At 33.7% G+C, this 24,415-nt stretch overlaps 2 protein-coding genes across 2 annotated transcripts; one reads left to right on the forward strand and one right to left on the reverse strand.

Moving 5' to 3' along the window:
• The first annotated feature begins 246 nt into the window (after positions 1-246).
• On the forward strand, positions 247-4,602 carry LOC125867388 (3-oxoacyl-[acyl-carrier-protein] reductase 4-like). The gene is made up of 11 exons (XM_049547869.1): positions 247-562; positions 905-1,047; positions 1,688-1,741; positions 1,975-2,055; positions 2,129-2,174; positions 2,253-2,347; positions 2,431-2,463; positions 2,768-2,902; positions 2,983-3,076; positions 4,127-4,209; positions 4,311-4,602. The coding sequence occupies exons 1-11, from the start codon at positions 391-393 to the stop codon at positions 4,341-4,343; spliced, it is 969 nt and encodes a 322-aa protein (XP_049403826.1). The 5' UTR covers positions 247-390; the 3' UTR covers positions 4,344-4,602.
• Positions 4,603-17,022: 12,420 nt separating this feature from the next.
• LOC125869137 (uncharacterized) lies at positions 17,023-23,451 on the reverse strand. The gene is made up of 16 exons (XM_049549695.1): positions 23,288-23,451; positions 23,110-23,185; positions 22,021-22,146; positions 21,187-21,547; positions 21,014-21,109; positions 20,727-20,806; positions 20,220-20,295; positions 19,961-20,137; positions 19,159-19,263; positions 18,967-19,062; positions 18,786-18,878; positions 18,664-18,702; positions 18,527-18,568; positions 18,073-18,200; positions 17,837-17,963; positions 17,023-17,669 (listed from the first exon to the last, which is right to left on the reverse strand). Exons 1-16 carry the CDS (start codon positions 23,361-23,363, stop codon positions 17,514-17,516), a joined length of 1,854 nt encoding a protein of 617 aa, XP_049405652.1. The 5' UTR covers positions 23,364-23,451; the 3' UTR covers positions 17,023-17,513.
• Between the last annotated feature and the right edge of the window lie 964 nt (positions 23,452-24,415).

Raw genomic sequence — 24,415 nt, forward strand, 5'->3', positions numbered from 1 at the left:
CTTCGCCATGTATAGGGAGATGAAAACTTCACATACATGTCAAAGACACTTGCACATAAACTTACCATACCCCTTTCCACAGTAACAAAATAATTCACAGAGAAACATGACTTCAAACTATCACATGCGACACCCAATTCATTTACATTGTTCAATCAACCTCAAGACGAACAAACCCACGTGCAACGCACGTGCGGTGAATCTAGTTACATATAAAAGTGCGAAGGCAACATGAACAATAACCCCTTGTATTGATCGCCCTCCCGCAAATGCCATTATTAAAGCAAGGCAGCTGGTGCTTTGTGGAAAATATCGAAACACCAACTCTACAACTACCTACATATTGATACACTAGTTTGTTGCATTACGAATTTGTTGTTTGTTTCATCCATGGCTTCCTCTGCTTCTGGATCGGCTATTATGGCAGCGGGAATCACAATGACTGACACCGGTGGCCACAAAATCTGTCATTTCCGGCAACCTTTTTTGTCTAATGCACTCCACCCCATAAACTACTCCAACTTGCAATGCAGATCAAACAACAAAAATCCATTTTCCTCGGGTAATACCTCATACCTTTTACTATATGATTTACGTAACAAGTGATCGTGTTTCGAATTTTGGGGAAATTTTAGATGTATTGTATAAAGTTTTGTTTTCGCTCAATCATTTGTTAATAATGTGTATGTTGAAGAAAGAGCATGCTCGGGTTGAGGAGGAAAACTGTTTATGACGCTGAATCAGTGTTACAAGCCCTAGGGCAATATTTTTGCTTCCAAAAAAATTGTAGTTAATAACACAGCCTTTGTGCTAGTTTTTACATGTGAAACTACTTTACTTTTTCCAGAAAAAGAAAAAAGTAGAGAACTCTATTTTATTCATTGATACTGATGCTTTGGTGCAGTTGTAAAAGCACAAGCTGTCACAGTTGAACAAGCAGCTGCTCAAGTTGCTCCTAAAACTGAGGCTCCTGTTGTTATTGTTACTGGAGCTTCCAGAGGTATTGGTAAAGCTATTTCATTGACTCTTGGGAAAGCTGGATGTAAGGTACAACATATGTCTATGTTAAACAAACTTACATAATTGTAACTGGTACAAACAAGCAGAGAGCAGTCCCCGAAATGATGAAAACATTAAAATCGACGAAATTCATTTAGTTGGTCTACGGTTTCCTAAGCATTACATTGTTCTGGAAAGCTTCTTAAAATTATTTTTAGAAATGGTTCATATGGGAAAAGCACTGGAATAGATAGGACATACAAGTTTTTTTGGAGAGATGGTAACTACTAAATTATTTGACCTGAAGCCCTCTGCTGCATTGCTAGGACTATCTTCCTTTGTTCTGTGCTAAAATGCTAATAGTGCATAGTATGCATGGCTAAACAAACTCAAGAAATACGCATCTACACAAATCTTACTGTAACATGACGTATGAAGTTTCTGATCGAGAAACTTGATAACAAGTGCAGTTCTTTTACTTTTGGGTTCAACAGAATAGTTCATACAGGTCTTATAAATTAGTGAAAAGTTTTGTAACGGTGTTTGATACAGGTCTTATTCACATAGACATAGAGTTCATTGTTTCATGTTGCTTTCTCTGCTCCAGATTCTCCTATGCTCGACTACCACTAATCGTTTTGTTTAATGTTTGCTTCTGAAAAGGTTTGTCATGAATTCCTTGTTGCAGGTTCTTGTTAATTATGCAAGATCATCCAAGGAGGCTGAAGAAGTTTGCAAAGAGGTGAAGTGCTGCCTCCTGAGTGACTATCTTTCATGATGTGAATGTACTAAATATCACATATGGTGCAATATAGTTAGGACAACTGGTGGTTGTCCCCATCTATTGAAAGTTAGGGGGTGGGGTGGTTAACCTTTGTCTTTGCTGGATTTTGTAGTTGATCTTAACTTTGAAGTTTCTTTCTTAATGGCCTAACGGGATATACATATGGTTGTTAATTACTATTCTTTCAACAGATTGAGGCATGTGGTGGCCAGGCTCTTAGTTTTGGCGGAGATGTTTCCAAAGAAGCAGATGTGGAAGCTATGATAAAAACTGTGAGCATATTTGGATGTTGCCTATTGTTTGGAAAATCCATGTTCTAATTATGGTTTTGTGAAATTTCTGCAGGCAGTTGATGCTTGGGGAACTGTAGATGTTTTAATAAATAATGCAGGTTAATAGAAAAGACACTCCTCTTAGTTAGTACATCAGTTCTTTACCCACTGAAACTTCTCCGATGATTTGATTTCAGGTATTACAAGAGATGGTTTATTAATGAGAATGACTACTAAACAGTGGCAGGAGGTTATTGATCTAAATCTAACTGGTGTATATCTCTGTACACAGGTGCCTTTTAGATTATTGATATCATTCACTTTGGTAAGTTTCAAAAATTTAGATTGTGAATCTAAACATCTTGCTATTTGCAGGCGGCAGCCAAGATTATGATGAAGAAGAAAAAGGTACTTCTATTCATGTGATTTGTAACCCTTTTTAAGTTTCCACTATGGTTCTTGTTTTGCTAAAGGTTTTCTTTTCCCCACTAAAAAAAATCATTCTAGTTCCATTCATTCATAAGGGAAAGGGGTAAGTGTACTTCCTCATCTTAAGCAGGGAAGTTGTTTCAGCTTTATAATTAATTTTCTCATTGCAGAAGTGTCGGCAAATATAGATTCAGGACGACATTTTATGTGTCATTTGTAAAACCATTTATTTACCTCAAAATTTGATCTCCAATACTAATACCATTTGTCTGATTGTGAACAGGGTAAGATAATCAATATAGCATCAGTAGTTGGCCTTGTTGGCAATTTTGGGCAAGCTAACTATAGTGCAGCAAAGGCTGGTGTTATTGGTCTGACTAAAACTGTTGCCAAGGAATATGCAAGTAGAAATATTAATGTAAGTTGTTGAGACATGCTAAACTTCAGGTTACATTAGTTAATCTCTGTTTCAATCTAATATGTCCTCTGCATTAACAGGTGAATGCTGTTGCCCCTGGGTTCATTGCATCCGATATGACTGCTAAGCTAGGGGATGACATCGAGAAAAAGATTTTGGGCCAAATCCCATTAGGTCAGATTTCTCTCCACATACTTAGCTACTATCTCTGAATACATTGTTGTTGCCATCATTGTCACAAATCCTGCTTCAGTTGGCAAAGCAAAAACGAGATGGCAAATGAGGAGTTGGTAAACTCCAAGTCATCCTCTCTAGTATCCAATTAAAGATCTTGGGATTTTGTAAATGATGTTGGACTTGAGAACCTCTGCAGGGTGAGAGCTGCATAAAGCAGCACCTTGAGATGACGTCAAGCTATGTCCGGGCACTTGCATTACCTTGAGGTCTTGGATGTGCTCATAATAAAAAAATTTAGGTCTTCCATGTGAGAGAGAGTATACTTGCCTCACATGTGTTGATCATTGATGAGGAAAAAGAAATGCAGTCGTATAAGGTTTAATAACGTTGGTTAGCTTTGCTTAGTAGTGTGGCTTTCTGTACTAGAGCTCATTCTCGCTCTCATCTATTTTACATAGATGATAGGTCTCGAGCGTGAAACTCCCCAGGCATGATTTTTTCCTGCCTCTTCATAGTTCTGCTGCTTGCTTATGCTTGTTCCTTTAGGTAGGAGACCTATCCCAGAATTTATGGGAGGAACCGTGAAATCAATCTTCTAAATTGAAATCAGTATTTCAAATTATACACGAAGTAGTTACATGAAAGATAGTTGTCTTGAAGGACCTACAATCTCTTGGAATCCATGCAGACCTAGCGAAAATTAGGGCACAAATAAAAGATTTATGTAGGCAATGTCAATTAGTTGTGATTAAGTTTTAACCATGTTAGTACATTTACTTTAGATAATGTGTTTACTAGGAGTATTTTAGTCCTGTCGAAATATAGATAACTAAATAGTACTTTTTTTTCTTTTCATTTCGTATAATATTGGAATTGGACTGTGATGAGCTTAGATTGAGCGACACAGTTAGTGAGGATTCATATAGTCGACCTCAGCTTGTTTTAGATTGAGTCAGGAATAGTGCATATACTTTGAGTAGTATTGTTGTTATATGATCCCCTAGAGTTGATCTTATTTTCATGCTTGCTTCTTAAATGTGTTTGCAGGAAGGTATGGTCAACCAGAAGAAGTTGCTGGAGTTGTGGAATTCTTGGCCATTAATCCAGCATCAAATTATATCACTGGCCAGGTTTTAATATAATATTAGCATCTATATACAGCTTGTTCATGTTTGAATGCAGAATTTGTTGTCATTGAGGATGTTAATGTTTCAATTATATGTTGTTGTAGGTTATAACTATTGATGGGGGTATGGTGATGTAAGAGGTTTTGGAAAATTACAACCTTTTGATTCCTCTTCAGCCAAATGAATGGTTGATACAGTTTTAGGTCAAATGAAGCAAGGATTTTTGTGTAGTTTGTATTTCCTACTTGAGATGATTATGAAATAAATTACTATTTCTGAAAAATGTTGTTGAGGTTTTGTACTGAAAAAGACTTCTTTATTATGTAGCTATCATCAGAACTGTCTTTAGTTCAAGTGTCATTTTACAACTGAACATCATATTTGCCTAATACAAACAACCTTCTTTCATCAACAAATCTTGATTGGTCATTTTTCCGCTCAAGATTAGAGGTTGGCTCAATATTTTAGGGGTTCAAAACACATTGAGATTCCTAATTCAAACTCCAAGCACACCTCAGTACACACATCATACTAAGGGTGTACATGGATCGGGTTGGTTAGGGTTTTTTTAAATATCAAACCAAACTATTTATGACGGATTTTTAAATCTACACCAAACCAGTAAATTCAGATTTTTCAAACTTGGAATTAACTTGTGTTTCAAATATTTATTTAGTCTTACTAAAATATATTTATCTAAGGTGTTTCTTAAAAAAATAACACAAAAATATGATACGAGTAATGACACTAAAATATTCAACAAAAACAAATATTGCAAATAAATAAGTCAAAATAAAAATGATCATAATTTTAAAGTATGAATCATGCTAAAATACATCTAACCAATATATAACTAAGAACAAATATTCAATATTACTGTCATTCTCTGTATATGAGATTTTTTTTTTGTTAGGAACAATATTGATTTGATTTTGATTTAAGCTTTGTTAGAATTATTAATATCTATGGAATATAATTTTTGTTGGACAAATTTCAAAATTCTAAGTCAAACTTGAAATAAAATGTTAAAAGATAAAAATTATGAAAATGTATAAGAAATATTTATAAATTATATCAAAGTAAATACTTTTATGTATAAAATAATTTTTAAAAATTATATATATGATGTCGGATGGATTTGGTTTCGAATTAACTTTTTAATATTAAAATCAAACCAACTCAATATAGTCGGATTCTTTTTCTTCAATATCAAATAAAGTCAAACCAAACTACTAATTAGATGTTTTTTATGAATTTGACTCGATTTACGATTTGGTGAAAGTTTTGATCACCCCTACATCAGACTATCAACTACATATCCATTTTGAGGTATTATGCTCAACTATTTTTATCAATTTATCGCAAATTTTGCTCCTCTATCTAGATTTGGCACTAATTTTGCTTTGGGGAGCTCACCTAGGTGGACTAATGGGGTCATCATGAAGAAAAGGAGCATAAACTACCATTAGAGAAATGTGGCAAATGAATTGATGAACTGAAAATACACAAAAGTGCATATATATATATATATATATATATATATAACTTTCGTTCATTTATTTTGCTAAAAATATTTCTTCATTCATCATTTTGGTTCACTTTTTCCCTTAAAAAGTTAAAACTACAGATTTTTCTTAAATTAATTTTATTATTATTTATTACATGAGATTTCTACAATTTGAAATCTCAAATTCTACTTTTTGGAGAATTTGAGATTTAAAATCATGATTCCAAATTGCAGTCCAAACGTAGTGTTTGGCTATAAGATGTGGGAGCCTGATTTCAAATCAGTGTTTGTTTATGAAATCCGCACAAATTTCAACTTCACATCATGATTTCAAATTTTAAATCTTCCAAAAAGTAGGATGTGGAATTTCAAATTTTTAAAAATGTAAAATTTGACCCATAAATTTATATTTTCAAAAGAATATCCATTATTTTAAATTTTTAAAGATAAAATTATATTTAACGCGAAGAGATTGTTCATATGATGTGAAATAATTATATTTAAAGGTAGTAAAGCAACACATAGATAGTTTAGTACTTCACGGGAGGATATACTTTTCCAAATTATTTATGTCCCGCAAGATTTCTTGAGTGGAGGATCCAATAGAAAATAACTTATCTATGTTTAATGATTTTCTTGAGTTGAGAAAAAATAGTTTCTTCTTAAGGAAGGGAGCCAGGTAAATCCTCTTCGGTAAAAAATTATAATAATTTATATAAGGTTAAAATTAATTTTATATTTATATAATAAATGTTAAATTTCTTTAACTTCTTTTTGTATTTACTTTATCATAATTTTATAACCCTTAATAAAAAATTTAACTCCCATATTAATTTACCGCACAAATATGGAATAAGGTCTGCTACATCTTACCTTCTCTTCTCTTCCCTATATTGTGTAATGTGTAGAGTTAATATCTTAAAAGGTCACTGAAGTATGAGAAATTATCTTGTAAAGTCACTAAACTTTATATTGTATCACTAAAATCACTCAACTTTCCACTTTTATCTTCTAAAATCATTAAACTATATTTATCACCAAAATAAGTCTGACTTGGCAAAATAAATTATTTTTTATGACATGTCCTCGTGGACCCCACAAATAAATGAAATTGTAAAATTAATTTATCAATATACCAACCCACCTACAAGTTGTCTTCATCTTAAACAGTAAAACCCTATTTCTGCCCAAATCTCCCGCTTCCTTCTTCTACTTCTTTCTCTATTTCTCCCAAAATTCTCATCCACAAAGAGGTGTTGTAAAGTCTATTTAAAGGTTATTGATGCTGAAATTTTTCATAAACAATGGATTCCTTCATTTCTTCGAGGAATAATGTGATGAAATCTGTAACAGAATGGTCCCCCCTGCACCAACAAGCCTCTAATACCGACGAAAGGGACCACTACGCACTTGCTAAACCAATCCTACTTCAAAATGAGGTAAAAAATATAAATTTTTAACTATATTGTCCTTTTATTGTAGAATCTCGAAATGGGTTTAGGGCTTTTTGTATTCTAATTTTTTTCCCCTGTATTTAGAGAAGGTTAGTTCATTGTTGATTTCGTGCACCAGGTTGTGATTATCTAATGTCTTTGTAACCTTAGTATCCATTTCAGTGCTCTAAAATTAAAAATTCATGCTTTAGCCTATATGGTTTTTTCTTTCATTCAGGCTATAAATTATTCTTATGGATTAATATTTATTCGTTTGTAAGAGTGACTTGTTTATTTTTTTATGATTATACTATTATTAGTATGAAGTAAATATTTAATGCTAAGTATTATTTCTATCTTTTTTATTTCAGAGTTCTGGTTCATGTTTTCCTGAAACTTCAAAGGCTTTAGAACTGCATTTTTCAAACTATTTGGAAGTTGTTAGCGATATCGGCATTGAAGATACAATAGTTGATAATAGGGAGGATAATGGTGTGGACAAAAACTTTTTAATTGAGGAAAAGTCAACGAAAGTTGTTTTACAAGGTATTAGAGGTGATGTAACTAATGAAGTGGATGAGGAGTTTAGTGATCCAGACTATAATTTGTCCGATGAAGATGACGATTTCCGGGATGTTATTGATGATCAACAAGTTCTTATTGACGATCAACAAGTTCTTATTGACGATCAACAAGTTCTTGTTGACGATCAACAAGTTCTTGTTGACGATCAACAAGTTCTTGTTGACGATCAACAAGTTCTTGTTGACGATCAACAAGTTCTTGTTGACGATCAACAAGTTCTTGTTGACGATCAACAAGTTCTTGTTGACGATCAACAAGTTCTTGTTGACGATCAACAAGTTCTTGTTGACGATCAACAAGTTCTTGTTGACGATCAACAAGTTCTTGTTGACGATCAACAAGTTCTTGTTGACGATCAACAAGTTCTTGTTGACGATCAACAAGTTCTTGTTGACGATCAACAAGTTCTTGTTGACGATCAACAAGTTCTTGTTGACGATCAACAAGTTCTTGTTGACGATCAACAAGTTCTTATTGATGATCAACAAGTTCTTGTTGACGATCAACAAGTTCTTATTGACGATCAACAAGTCAAGAAGCTTAGAGGAAGACCCAAAAATGCAAGTGTCAATGTCCCAGTTAGCTCTTAAATTTTAGTACCTCTACAAAATGTTGATGCTGAATCTGATTATGCATATTCAGATGAATTGCATGATGATGATATTCAATCTGATAAAGGAGAAAACAATGGTCAAGAATATGATGAAGGTAAAAACAAGAATTTCCCTATATTTGAATTAGGGATGAAGTTTAAGAATTTCAAGCAATTCAAAGAAGCTTGTAGGGAATTGGGTATTAGAAAAAGAAGGCAATTACGTTTTAAACCCAATGATCAACAGAGGGTGGTTTGTATTTGTAAGGTTGATGGCTCCCCCTTTAGAATTTATGCTAGTAAAGTGAATAAGTGTGATCCAACTGTTCAGATCAAGTCACTTTATCTGAAACATAAAGGTGCTAAGGTGTTTGATAATTTCCACTTATCTCCCAAGTACATTGCTAGAAAGTATTTGAATATTTTTAAAGCTGATCCAGGTTGGAACATTAGTGGTATTGTTGAAATAGTAAGGAAGGACTTTGATTATACTATAGAAAATTTGAAGGCTTGGAGGGCTAAAAATCAAGCATTAAAATGGATTTATGGTGATGAGGGTCTTCAATATGGCAAGCTACTATCGTATAGAGCTGAATTGCTGAGATCTAATCCTGGATCTAATGTTGTAATTTGGACATATGGGGGAAAATTCTTGGGATTTTACGTGTGTATGAGAGCACTCAAGGAAGCTTTTAAATCAGATTGTAGGCCATTAATTAGCCTAGATGGTTGCTGGCAAAAAGGCACATACGGAGGAAATTTATTATTTGCCGTGGCAATAGACCCAAATGATTGTATATTTCCAGTTACTTATGTTGTGATAGCTGAAACAAAGAGTAAAGAAACATGGAGCTAGTTTATTGACATTCTTGGATATGATTTAGACATCATAAATAGTCACCACATTGCCTTTATGTCTGACAGGCAAAAAGTGAGTAAAAATCTTTTATATCTTTTTGTTCTTTTTTCTGTTTAAAATACATATGTTACTACTTTGTTTCTTATGTAGGGTCTGATTGGAGTTGTAAAAGATTTTTTCCGGAAGCTGAACATAGAAATTGTGTTAGACACATGTATCAGAACTTCAAGCAAAAACATAAAGGCAAAGTTTTGAAGGATTTGGTATGGAATCCTGCTAGGGCAAGCAACAAGGTGATCTTCCAGAAATGCATGGAAGAACATGACCTAGAGGACAAAGCGGCAAGAGAGTGTTTCAAAAACCCAGAAAGGCCATTTCAAAGTTGGACTAGAGCATTGTTTAGACAAATACAAAATGTGATATGTTACTCAACAACTTGTGTGAAAGCTTTAACAGGTAATTAATTAAATACTTTCATCCACTTATTTTTTGGTCATCACGTTGTTATTTATGCCTTTAGGTAATTGCATAAGTTACATTGTCAGGCTGAGGTTGTCTTTGGAAATATTGACTAATAAGTTTCTTGTTAGGATGGTGTTGTTGTCTGTTATTTGTTATTATGTTGATCACCTTTATCGACTAATGTATGTTAAGTTGGAGTAAGGTCTATGCACACTTTATCCCTTAGACATGACTTGTGAGATTAGACTGAGTATGTAGTTGTTATAGTTATTAGTTTATAATATGTATTACTAATGTAGCACTTATTTTAGGTATATACTTGATGCTAGAGATAAAGCTATTATTACAATGCTAGAAATGATAAAAAAAAAACAAGTTGATGAAAAGAATGTACAAGAAGAGAGTGGGTTGCAAAGTCTGATAGTTCAATTTGCCCAAAAATTGTGAAAAAATTGAACAAGATTAGCAAGGAAGCAATTTGATTTAAAATTGATTATTCAGGGGGACCAAGAGTCTCGGTAGATGGTCCTGGTGGAGTTAATATTGTTGGCATGAAGGCAAAGAGTTGTACATGTAGAAGATGGGAACTTACTGGACTACCATGTCCTCATGCATATGCATGTATTATTGGAAATAGTGAAAGAGTGGAGGATTATGTGGATACATTCTACACAATTGAAACTTTCAAGAATGTATATTCACATTACATCAATCCAACAAATCTAGAAGATCACTGGCCTGAGGTTGTAGATTGTGGAGAGGTAATACCACCTAAAATTGTGAAGAAAAAGCGAGGAAGAAAGCCCAAATCAAGGAAAAAAGAGCCTGAAGAATTAGAGAAGAAAAAAAAGGTTGAAGTTGTTGGAAAAGCTGAAAAAAGAGCTGAGCAGAAGTCTGAAAAAAGGCGACCTCAAAAGCTATCCAAAAAAGGTTCTACGCAGGTTATGTGTTCGATTTGCAAAAAGTATGGACATAATGCGAGAGGACATTATAAATTTGTCAAAGCCGGAGAATCATCTTCAAGCCATTATTTGGAGGCTTGTCACGACCCAAGCCTAGGGCCTAGACGTGACCGGCGAATGGGGAACCCGAAGGAACCCCAAACAAGCCTCATAGCGTATCTTACACATCATTGGTCGCGGAAGCAATTAAAATGACCATAAGCGATAAGCATAATCAAGGGGGAAATCGGGACTAAGGGAGCAAGAAAAAAAAGAGAAATGATACATAAATACCATAGATGAATCAAGCTCAAACATAATACACAACTTGTCCAACACCACCTCTAAACATAGGTACTTTAGCGGGGGCCAAGACAAACAACTGGGCTCACCCTCATAGACAAAACATAACTAAAAGGAAAAGTCTTATACATAGCAAAAGATCATAAGCAACGTCCCCGGAATGGAGGACTCACCAATAACCTTGATAGAAAATCGTATTAGCCACGCGGAGGACGAGGGTCAAGCGGTGCTCCGGTCCCTACATGGTGACATCATGTAGGCATAGAGTATGCGTTAGTACGTTTGAATGTACTAAGTATATGGGATGCAATGCAATGCAACAAGGGATGGACATCATAGGCAAAATGCATAATCGTACCCGATAGATAGCATATTAATGAGATGATATGTATAATGATGCTTATATAAAAATCATATTTAGTAGGGCATAGTATATGTGTAGTGAGTGACCATCAATATAGTATTTCCAAGGCCTACCACCCCCTTGGAGAGGCGAAAGAGGTACAAACCCCTCAATGTGGTTACCCGGGCCTACCACCCCCCGAGCTAGGGACCAAGGTACAAACCCCTCGATATGGTTATACGGGCCTACTACCCCCCGTACTAGGCAACCAAGGTACAAACCCCTCGATACGGTTATACGGGCCTACTACCCCCCGTACTAGGCAACCAAGGTACCAACCCCTTGATACGGTTACCCGGGCCTACAACCCCCCGAGCTAGGCTTGGTCGACTCACACACTATATAGAGAAAATCATATACATGTATCCATTTCATCATCATTTCAATACTTATATAATCATCCGACTCATAGGACGTACATTGGACCTTCCATTTCATAAGAATTCTATAAATGGCATTTTATCAAACATATGGTGGGCTACTTGTTCATGTAAATAAAATCATGTGTTTCAAGAGTACTAAGTCCAACCAATTTCAAAATCCATATAAAACAGCCCACCAACAACATACATATATATATACATATATAACAACCTTCATAATTTGATCATGGAGGCATGAAAACCATAAACATCATATAATCATTCCATTTCATGATAATATACAAAAATAGACCATAATAGGATGTGTAGTAATAATTCCATAATTCAAGAGTTCATAAATGATCATAAGGACCCATAAACTTGAAGTAAAATAGAGGATAAATGGTTGGACTTGTGGAAAGGAAGGTTTCCACAATCAACCCACATACCTCAACTTTGGAGAATTCTTGATGAAGATTGGAATGGAGAATTGCTTGAGATTGAATCTTGAATCCGGAATTAAAGCTTGGGATCCTTGAATTTGGTTGATGATCTTGGTGGAATTTTTGGAGAGGGTTTAGAGAGAGTTTTTGGATGTTTTGAAGTTAAATGACTAAGTATGGATATGTCCCCTTTTTATAAAAAAACGTCCCAACACTTAGAAAAAAAATTGAGGCGGGTGAACAGTGTTTTCGGCTACTGGAATTTGCATTTTCTGCCGGACAGGTTTTACGAAAATGGTCATAACTCCTTCATCCTAACTCGGAATGAGGTGAAACAAATTGCGTTGGAAAGCTAACTCACAGAGCTTTAATTTTGATAGTTTGAGCTCCTTCCAGTTCCTTGTGTGCTGAGAGATATGCCCCTTTAAAGTTGACCCTCAAAATCGCATTTTTTGCGATTTTCGAATTTTGATACGGTTGTTCTAAAATTCGGGTTAGACTCATTTCCCACTCAATTTGACCCCCTGAATAAGAATATGAAGTCGAATTTCCGAAATGATGCACGGATTTTGAGATATATGGAAATTACAATTTTAGGTGTTTTCGAAGCACATTTTCGGGCATTTTTGGGGTCGTTTCAAGGCTATAAGTCCAGCTCAAGCAGCTTCAAATGGCGGGGATTATTTAAATATGTATCGCCTAGAGATGTGGATTAATAATCACCAAGGATTGAATTTGGCATATCAGTCAACCATAACTCAGGTAATGATTGTTTTAAAGTTAATACAATTTGAATGCTTTCTCTACCAATATCTTTATTTCTTATTATTTTTTTTTGTTCACAAGGCACCAATTGAAGAACAGGTAATAGTTGTTCAAACTGATGTAGTGGCTGCTCAAGGTGTTGATGAAGTTGCAATTAAAGGTACGAAACTACTAGACTATCTCATACTTCTAAGAGAGGCAGACTCTTTAAGAGAAAAGTCATGAAGGAGTACATTGTTGAACTTCAGAAGAAGAAGAAGATTGGAAATCATAGCAAAGTATAAAAATTATCTTTGTAATTTTTTGTGGTTATGTGAGACACCTATTACGACACTATATATTGTTGTGGTTTGGTTTTTTTTTTTGGCTAACAATGGTGCTCATAACAGCCTAGTATGTAATATATTTTTAGAAATGCTCTAATGTTACTTGTGTTTTGCTTATTTATATTGGAATTGATGTACAAGTATGATTATGTAACAAGGTGGCCACGGGAGGCAATATAGTAAATGTCATTGAATTTAACATTTATTTCCAATGTTGATTAGCATTTTTTTAAATGTTGTTGAAAAGAAGGAAATTTTGATTGAAATAGTCACAAAAAAAAGCGTTATGGATTTTATTGCAAAAACAGAATTTAAGATAGAGGGGAAGACATAAAAAATGAATAAATTTTATAATTTTGTTTACTTGTGGGGTCCATGATTACATGACATTAAAATAAATTAATTTTATTTATTTGTGGGGTCCACAATAACATGGCATAAAAAATAATTTATTTTGCCATGTCAAATTTATTTTGGTGACAGATATAGTTTAATGATTTTAGAAGATAATTTCTTATAGTTCAGTGACCTTTTAAGATATTAACTCTAATGTGTGTATTATTATTGTGAGTATTTTTTCTTTTAGCTTTTTAAGCAAAATAAATGAATTTCAACCAAAATAAATGTAAAATATTCTTACCCTATCACCAAATGGGGTTATTAATCAATCATGTTTTGGAATATTCTCCTAGCACAAAGTATAACGTGTGGGAGTTGGGAGATGCTCCTTTCTTCTTTACGAAGGGATTTTTATTTTTTATTATATATACATACATCAATCACATTACAAGAATTCACTAATACCTATAAATTGAAAATAAATAGTAGTTTTTTTCCTTGTTAGATTCTCTATAGCTAGAAATTTTTCATCCCCAAAAAAAATTACATAAAAAAGATTCAATCTTTTCTTGATATCCTAATGGAAACTTTGAAAATCATGGAACCAAACTTTATTGGATTTAGTCTTTTTTTCTCTATCATTTATATCTTTGGATATTTTATCATTTTCAAAGATTGGAAAGAAAAATTGAAATTTGATGCTTCAAGTTGTATAATGTCTTTAGTACATGGTACCCCTGCTACTATCTTATCCATATACTCAATCTCCCAAACTTCATTCCAAATTATTGATTTTTCCAAAAAAAATTCAACATTCCAAGAAATGATTCTTGAATATAGCATTGCTTACTTCTTAGTTGATCTTTTACATTACTTGATCCTTCATCCAAGTGATATTCTATTCATTGCTCATCATTTGGCTACTCTTTACGTGTTTTTAACTTGTCGATTCATCGTTCATCATGGTGGAGTTACTGTTATTAGCCTTCTTGTTCTAGCTGAGATCACAAGTCCTTTGCAAAACATATGGAGTCTTGCTAGATATCAAAGAATCGATACACCTATGGCTGCTAAATTGTATGATAAATTGTCACCAGTATTTTATATGTTGTATAGTTTGGTTAGAGGGATTCTTGGACCATTGTTTGTTTATAAGATGGGATTGGCTTTTGCAAGTGGAAAAGGAGATGGTGTGATTTGTAGGGCTATGTGGATGTCTTGGATGGTTGTGATTGTAAGTGCAATCTTGGTTAGTATATTGTGGGTGATGAATCTTTGGGTAAACTTGTTTAGAGAAAGACAGAGGAAGTTGTTGAAGAAATGTAATTGATACATAGATTCAATTATTGGATTGAAGAATTTAGTATTTTGTAAATTATATTGTTCGTTTAAATCAGTGTTTTCAAAGGTGTTTTTTCTAGGATGAGGCTTTCCAAAAACAATCTGGAGCGCTCATTGAAGGTGTAGATTCATATGGTGTAAACACTAGATTTTGGAGCACAAGTTCTGGGCATAAATTGTACGCCTTGGGCGTTAATTTTTTATTATTATTATTTTAAAAGTATTTTTGCATATAAATTATATTTTTTATTATTGGTGTAATGATATTTATACGTTATGCTATCATATTTTTCAGGTTGTGATTTTTTCTAAAATATACAAATGAATAAAGCAACTCTCATAGAAAATGACATTGTCATAAATAACCTTTTAGATAATCGTGCCTAAAACAGTTAGGGGTCGTTTGGTAGACCGCATTTAAACAAATAGTCCATGTATTATATATGATATTATTTATTACTATGTTTGGTAGAAATTTGGGTCAATGTATAACTAATTCATGACTTAGTTATACCTCCTACATGGTATTAGTAATACATGGGATACTATGTAAAGACAAAAATATCCCTCAAATCATTTTAATTATTTTCTTGATTTTATGTTTTATATTTGTAATAGTAAATTTATTTAAATAAATTAACTTACAAATTATCTGGAGAGAGTTGTTTGTTACTAAATAAACTCAATACAAATTAATACAATATTTAAAATGTGAGTTGTTTAACATTAACCAATTAAAAAGGCAAATATATCACCACATAACGTTTGAATCTTAATTGAATATATATATATAAATTGTTCAAAATACAAATAATTAGAAAATCACACAAATATATATATATATATATATATATTTGTGTGATTTTCTAATTATTTGTATTTTGAACAATTTATAAAATTGCATACATATTAAAATTACAATTTGCAATTTTTATGGATAAATGTAGATGGTTTATTCAATTTTACTAGTGTTTACCGTCTTTTTTCAATTTTAAAAGTTGATAGTTAATCTTTTTTTAAATTGAAATTGATATTTTGTAAGTGATCAATTTACTAAGATGACAATTATTTATCCTCAAATAATTTAAGTGAATAAAAAGAGGCAAACATGACAACAAAATTGTTCTTCTCATAGCTAGTTAGAAGGCCATAAAAAATAATATTGTCTGGCAATTATTAACCTTAACCCAATTACATATAATTCAAGGGTATAATTGGAAAGAAATTTTTTACAAAGTTTTAAACCAAACACAAGATGAGGTGGAAAACAATGAACCAAACACTTGGTAAATATAATCCCTGGCCCCTGCATTACTAATCTCTGCACTATTAATCTCTACATTACTAATCCCAGTATTACTAATCTCTGTATTATTAATTTTTGTACCAACGACCCCTTAGTCTGTTAGGATGTAGATTTCATACTACTATGTTTATCCATTTTTTGTCATTACTCTTGCACTTTTTATTCTTTCCTTTAAAATATATAAACAATAATCAATGCAAATATTAGTTGGAGATGGGAGGACTCGTAGATATTGAGATGGATGATGCTATATAATAATTGTAATAATTTTTTTCTACACTATAAGATGATTTATTTAAATTTATTTGCGGAATTATTGAAAGTTGTACTTTTGTTAGATATACGCCCGTAGATCCTTGAGACTTACATCCCTGTCTCAAGCTTACATCTTGCGTAAAACACTGATTTAAATGACTATTTTCTTCATCTTTCTTTAGTTTCTTGTTTAGATACATACATATAAGAAGAGTGTTCAAGTTGTTCATTGTCTTACAAAAACATAACAAAACCAAAAGGGAAGCAATTTCCAATGTCATTTCTTTTAGTCCGTATATTTTGTTATTTACTTTGCTTCTAGTTTACTTGAAGTTCTTGTAATGACATAGAGTTTTTGGTCCTATCTTAGCACCTGTTAAACACATTAAAATAACATATATACTGTCATCTGGATCATTCATATATTTAGCATATTGCTCAAGTTATAAAATTGATTGAAACAGATTGGTTCTACTTGCAAATTGGGCAAAAGGTGGTGCCACTTCTCAAAAGTTAAATTTGAGTTTCTGAAAAAAAATAATATATATTTGTTTTACCCTTTGTAATCAATTTTTCACATATTTCAATCTAACACTTCCCAGAAACTGAAAATAACTACTCTTGCAAACTCAAGTATAAGAAAAAATTAAAGGGACACTTGACAACCCTTTACCCTTGCAATATTGTATTTCATCATATAGAAAAGGATCCTCCAAGAACTAACACATAGTGATAGTAGTTTCTATGTTACATTTTCTACTTCCTATGGCCAAAGGCAGTACAACTTCTCGGGTATAAATAAACCTCCTACATTTGACCTCAGAGAGGTCCTAGGAAGCTATAACCGGCTGGACAGAACAATGACTTCCTTAATATTAACATAGGAAACAAGGGGAAGTGTGAAATTACCAAGGGAATAGATGCAGCTACAGCATGACTAGTCACTTGTTTCTTTTTTGGGTATCCATGACAAGCCGTCTGCCCCAGTTCTTCATAGTCGTTGCTGTGACTTAGTTCATGGGTTTCCACAATCTTTGCTACTGCTAAACACATGAACTGCAGGAAGATTAGTGTGTGTCTCAATGTTATATACGAAGGACTGAAGCACTCGATGAATCACAGCTTCTATGATAGTTAAGCTCCACGAAGAAACCTCCTCCTTCTCCCCTTGAAAGTCGTCCAGGATTCACACATATGCACTTCACTTCTTCTCCTTCACTTATTTCCCCAAGGGAGATCACCTGCAGGAAGATTAAATTGAGGAATTAAGAAGGATTTCAAAAGTTGATTGTGTGTATCTTCATTTTTAAGAGCATGCATGTCTATTCGACAGAGTTTGTTGCTTTAGTTCGGTATAGTTGAGATGATAGAAACAAATGTTGGTTTGGAAATCAACAGCTCATCTTACCCTAACAAAGTGAGCCAAATCTGAGGGTAAAATAAGTATATCTGGGGCTGTCGACATCTGAAGAGCTTCTGGAGCTAGAGAGAAATCAATGGGTACGCCTTCAGCTGGTGGATATAGAGGATAGAAGCTGTTGCAGTTTGCAAAAAAGACCAAACAGACAAAGGATTCAGAAAATATTAGGTTAGCTGAGCTTCTGCATAAACGAGGAATCACAAATGGTGTCCCATGAAACATGCCTGCGCTGGTTTAAGATATGGTTCGCAAGAGTTGTCATCCGTTGCTTGGATCCCCCTTGTGGATTTCGTGAAATTTCCTCTGCACTGAGCTGTTTAAGAACATCAACCGTACAGCAAGCCACTTTCACCTGAATATAACACAACATCAAGAACTGGAATAGCATGTAGACATCCACTTACACTTGGGGCAAGAGGTAAAAGTAATCTCACAACTGTTTACTGAGATAGATATTTAGTATTGATGTATAGTCCAACTTTTATTTTCACGTCATCCTCGATTCAATTTTTACAGTCTAGCTACAGGCAGACAGCATTGGCAGAACTATTGCAAGATTCTTCAGATTAATTATAAGTGAGAATAAATCGAGCTTGCATCTTGAATGTGAGAAGAGAAGCATGTTTAGAAGTTAAGAAAACACAAGGGAATGCAGTTATTTGAAATATCAGCTTCTACCTCATTTGCACAGAATATCCCAGGATTTGTAATGCTATTTATCTGGAAAAATTTAAAATCTTTGTTAGTAATGGTACATCACCAGACTATTTTTTCTTCTCTAGGGAACAATTGACGTGTGGCAGTACACTGCATACCTGATGTTCAAGATCGGGCGACTGAATGTCAAAGGCTGGCTGTAAGCAACAAAAAAGATGTTTCAATATTGTACGTCAAATATGACACCAAACAAGATGACTAAGCTGATGGAGATTCTCACCTGAGGGTAAACGAAGTCATGGCTAGCATCTCGTACAGATGGAACAAGAATCACACGAGCAGCAGAACCCATATACTCTACATAGTCTCTTAACTGAAAACCAACCAATGGAAGGAAATTAAATAAACATATAGGCCAAACTCAATTCGAAAAGGAAAAGAAGTTTTCTATATACAGATACCCTTGCAAGAATTTCATCCTGAAAGATTTCATCAAATGTCCTATCTACAGTTCCTTTCTTGATCTCAGGATGATCTGAATCTATAAATGGTCCTAGCTGTCAAGAGAATTTACAAACGTAAAATGAAATTTCTATATCAGTTAATAAAAAGAGTTACATACAACTTTGGCATGAGAGGTGTAAACCCAATACCAGTATGATCAACTGAGGCTGCTTGCGCCGCGCGTACGACAGAAGCTCAGCAAGAGGTTCAAAGAATAAGTTATCAACTGTTGTAAAAGGACCCGCAGCTATAATCTGAACAAGGACGTAAAATGTTGAGAAGACACAAAAAAGGAAGAATTCTTAGAGAATGGATGGTATAATCATCTATTGCAGAAAAGAGATTGGTTGCAGATCCAAAAGGTAGAACCAAAGCATGCAGTCCCTTTCTTCATATACACTGTAGTCAGTTCTTTTAATTAAGCTCAAGAAAATAAAGGAAAAAGGAAGTGGGCAAACAAACATACCCACACAAAACTAAATGGATAATGAGAACAGCAAAATTTGCAAACCAGAAGACTCCCTTAAGGAAGGTAATATTCATCATATGACATACATAAAAATATGCAAAGTATTCCTCTTTTAAATGAATTCTTGTAAAGGGCTGTCAGAGCTCTTCAACTTGGTGGTTTAACAAGCCTGCATGGGTTACCGCCACTAATAAGGCAACCCATATCTCTGAAATGCACTCCAACATTGTTTGTTGCCAAATGGCAAGCTAAAAGGTAACAGATTTGAAATGAGGTGTCAGTATCCTTAAGTTTCTCATAATGAGAAAGGCAGGCATGGGAGACAAACACCCAAATCCAAGGATACTTCTTAGTATAACAGTCATTTCATCTATTCATATAATTTCATAAATAGATTTCAACCATTACTAACCCAACTACACATATCTCACTCTTACTTTTAATTTTTGTAGTAGATTTATATGCAATACAAGCTTACACACCAATGATAGCTCTGGCATTGCAACCACGGCACTGGTTGACTGAAGATATTGATCCATTGCTTGTTTCTTTGTAGGTGGGAGATTTTCCGTGGAAGAAGCTGACAAAGGAATGCAGTCAACAATCTTTGATGCAATGAGACAATGGCCACTTGGGTTATGCCCTTCAACACCAACCACCTGAGTATGAATATTTGAGGTTCATTCTTTGTTCAACATTTTGAAGTACTAATAAAATAACGGATGCACTGTTTAAAAATACCTGGCCAGGGAAAACAGAAAAGTGGTCCAAGTTTTGCAAGTCAAGGCGCACACGTTGACCTCCGGAATGCTCAACGCTGTCAGCAACTAGATATCGTTAATTATAATGAGCAGCATATCCATGGACAGACAAATTTACATAAAAATAGATGGAAAATTCTCTATGTTTCTCTGACACTTATCAAGCATGTCAATATTGTGAAATAATGAATTCAATGTCCATGCTAGAAAATATATCAACGGCAATATGCATAATAAGCTTCTAAGAATATGATGTAATTATCATACTTCAACTATTGTTGACAGACTTGACCAAGAGCGATAGAAGGGTGTGGAATCCTCTAAAGTCTAAATATTCAAATGCTTACGAAGTGAATTGGTGATAAATTCAACCAGGGTGGACCATCTGCAAACTGTTGAAAACATTGAGACCAACACCTTCGAAAATAAAGCATTGAATTCACAGGGAAAGTGAAAGGCTAATTATATGCACACAGAATTTCCTTACCTGCTTTGCAGTAAAATAGGCTTTTCCTTCAAACGCCCTTCTTCCTCACAACAAATCATACCAACAGCAAATACAGATCTCTGAAACACCAGGGTCCATAAAAGAGTTAAAATATGTCCCTTCACCAATATGGAAATCAAGATAGTTATTGAAAAAGCACCAAGACAGTACAATGCACTTATGTGCAGGACTTTTAATACTTGTGATTGCATTATAGTGCAAAAACAGCAGAACACCAGTGCAAATATTTGGAGAGGGAATTCATACTTCAGAAGCAAAGATGTTACCTGTGAAGCAACTGTAGGATCAGTTGGTTCCTCGTGCAGTCCAGAGGCTACAAGTGCTGTTGTGTGATCCTTTATTCGGTTTTCAAGAAAATTAAACTGATACAAGAAAAAACTTAGTAAGGACTTTGTAGCGGAAAAACCTGGGTATTCTACAACTGTAACATGATAAGTACCTTATTTTCCATCCTGTCATACATGAACCTGCACCCTGGCTCAGGTTGAGAGCTAATGATCTGCAAAGAACATCTTTTGATCGGTTGGACTCTCTTTATAATGTCATCATTGGGGTTCTCCTCATCGTTTTCTATTTTCATACTTTCTCCATTAGCGTTCTCATTGAGAGTAAACTGCACCACAAACTTGCTCTTTCTTTGTCCAAAGGGTGTAATTGTTTCTAAATGCTTTCTGGAGATGGAAATGCTCCCATTAGTTTTTCGTGCTGAAACAATTGTTTCTGACTGTGATGTCTTCCGTTTATCTGTTGGAGTACCAAGAATGATTTCCTTTGTGTTCTCGTATTCATCATTCAACATCCTACATTGATATTTTCAGCATTAAACATCGAAAAGTCACATATTTCAGTAGCCTGAGCAAAAACTAAATTCCACATTAGAGGCCACTTAACTAAGTTCGCCTTTGTTTTTAGGTTAGTTAATAAAGTACAGAAATTTTTCTTTTGTTTCCCACTTCACAAAAATTAACAAGAGGACAGATAGAGTTCAAAGAGAAGTGGGATCATATGCATATATACATGTTATCAGTTAATATTAGCGGAAGTATTTCTCTAATAGAGATGTCCAAAATCACAGGCACAAGAGATATAAAATATGAAAAGATTTTACTGAAAGCACACAATGAGATATATTTGGCCCCTGGTCCTAAGAAGGCTAATTGCTCATTGGCCAGACAGTCAATTTATTAATTAAGTCAGCCCAGTTGAGACATGGAAAGAAGGGAGGTTTAAGGATACTAAAATCATAAACTCAGAAAGGTTGGAGTACACTCACATAGAAATATCACTGGAGTAGAAATGTAAACCAGGTTCCTTTTTAACAATGTCCTCTCTCCGCTCATTCTGTAATTGTTGTAGAAACGCACCCATATGTGAACTCTGCACCGTCAATTGCAGACCCCTGAAAGAAATTGCCATCAAGTGGAGCTTCAGGTTAATATTTCAATAACAATTCATAGGAGTAAAATTTAACGCCGCCTCAGTTTGTATCCAAAGGTGAAAAGAACATCAAAGAGTCAAATTTTAGGTATATCTATCAAGAAAAACAGAAAGAAAATCCAGTGGTTCTAGTTATTTGACTATCCATTTGTTGCTCCACTGTGTTTGTGTTTTTCCACTTTGTTATTCTGTTCTTCAACATTCCCGCTGACCAACTTAACAAGAGAGTATTTATTTTTGGATAAAGGTCATATCTGTAGTCCTAAATACTTGCATCCTGTCATTTACTAAATGACAAGAAAATACTAGGTTTTTTAAATTTTAGCAGCATCTGATCTAATAAAAACTATGTCAATATATTTTCTGCAATGAACACGAGTATGGAATTTTACTATGTTATATCTAATTAGCTTGAGAAGCTGAAAAACTGGAAGCCCAAAGTGTCTAAGCAAATTGAAGATCCAGTCCTCACTCCTAAAAAAATGTGGCTCTTTGTTGTTGTTGGTTTCATCCACTTAAATCTTCAAGTTTTTTCACAACTCAAGAAAGAGTCGTTGTTTCACTAGTAAAATGGCCACATATTAAGCTTAAACGACTCAGCTCTCCTTTATCACAACAAAAAGGGCATGTGAACTTATTTAAATCAAGTCTTTTAAAATCAATCATGCTTCAGTAAGAGGCAGACTTAATTAACAAGAGTTGGGTTCCAATACGTAAATGTCTATTAGATTGGTATTTACAAGATAACAGGATCTACTGCTTCAACATGGTATGGCAGCAGATGCAGTTGTATTTTCTCATCAAGCCAGTTAGAACTCTGGATCCTCCCTATATAGTACACTAACTTCTTCATAAAGTACTGAAATTTGCACAAAATACAAAAAAGGCAAATGTGATTTGCTTTCAGTAAAGTTACAAAACTGACCTATTGAGAGAGTAGACCTCCCAGCTAGAAACAAGATCGGAGGGGCTTAGGCTGTATTGAATACAGAAAGTAAGACCTAAAAAGCACAAAATCAAATCAGGGAACATAACCGCATGAATTCATTATACACTGCGAGAAAGGAAGCAAAAAGAGAAAAAAAAACAACTTTTTTACTTACATTTGTTGAGAATTTCTGCTTCATCATCGAGACTGAAGCCATTTTTCAGGAATTCAGCTTTGATCTCCTCTTCCATGGCGGTCGAGAGCCTAGGGTTAGGTTTTTTTTGGTCTGTTGGAGGAAGAGAACAAATTTAGCTGAGAGGAAAATGGCGGGAAAACGTTCCCTCCACTTCTACCGTTTCTTGTAATTTATAGTCACAAATTTCCTTTTTCCTCTCTCATGAAAATCTATAACGATCCAAAAAAAAAGATTGTTCGTGTTTTGCTCGGTCATTAAAATAAGATAAAATATGAAAGTATAGATGTAGTTTGTAAAATATTTCTCATTTGTTTTGTATACAAAGAAATATTATTATACATGTCTTATGTTTTTCTTATTTCTAATATATCTCTAAAATTCCTTATTTCTCTCCTAATTCTAAATTATTTTATAATGTATTCGAGCTACATATTATGTATCTTGTTTATTTTATAATGTATCCGAACTAGTTTTTAATGTATCCGAGCTACATATTATGTATCCGGTTTGTTTTACTTTTTCAGGGATTAATGTAATTACAGACTAAACAGGGATAGATTGTAATTTCATATTAAAACTATGTGATTCCTAAAATTTATACGTATTTAATAAACTAAATACTATTTTTATTGTAACATTTAAATATTACAAATTATTAACTATGTTGCTTTATTGTATTTTTCATGAAAAATTCATAATAATTTTGAAGATCTATACTCAAATTTATAGTGAAAAATAATTATTTTTACCGTGAGTTCCTACACATTTATAGAATGAAAAAGAGAGCATTGAGTAAGAGCCTTATTTTAATATAAGTAATATATAGGTAATGTTTTATTTTGGTCTTTAATATATTTTACTTGATTGAGATAATCTTTAATGTATAATAAAGGTGTTTATTTTGATCTTTAATATATATATATTTTTGAAATGTCCATAATATATAATAAAACTTACAAAAGATATTCATTTTGGCTATTTACCATAAATCTAATAAATTTATAAAAAAAAATTGTTAAACTTAAATGTGCACCCCACATGACTTATAAAACCCGTCATTGTTATCTTCTTTGATAGAAAGAAGAAAGAACTCCATGAAATTTAACA

The sequence above is a fragment of the Solanum stenotomum genome, chromosome 6, assembly GCF_019186545.1.
Source record: "Solanum stenotomum isolate F172 chromosome 6, ASM1918654v1, whole genome shotgun sequence".
Classification (NCBI taxonomy): Eukaryota; Viridiplantae; Streptophyta; class Magnoliopsida; order Solanales; family Solanaceae; genus Solanum; species Solanum stenotomum.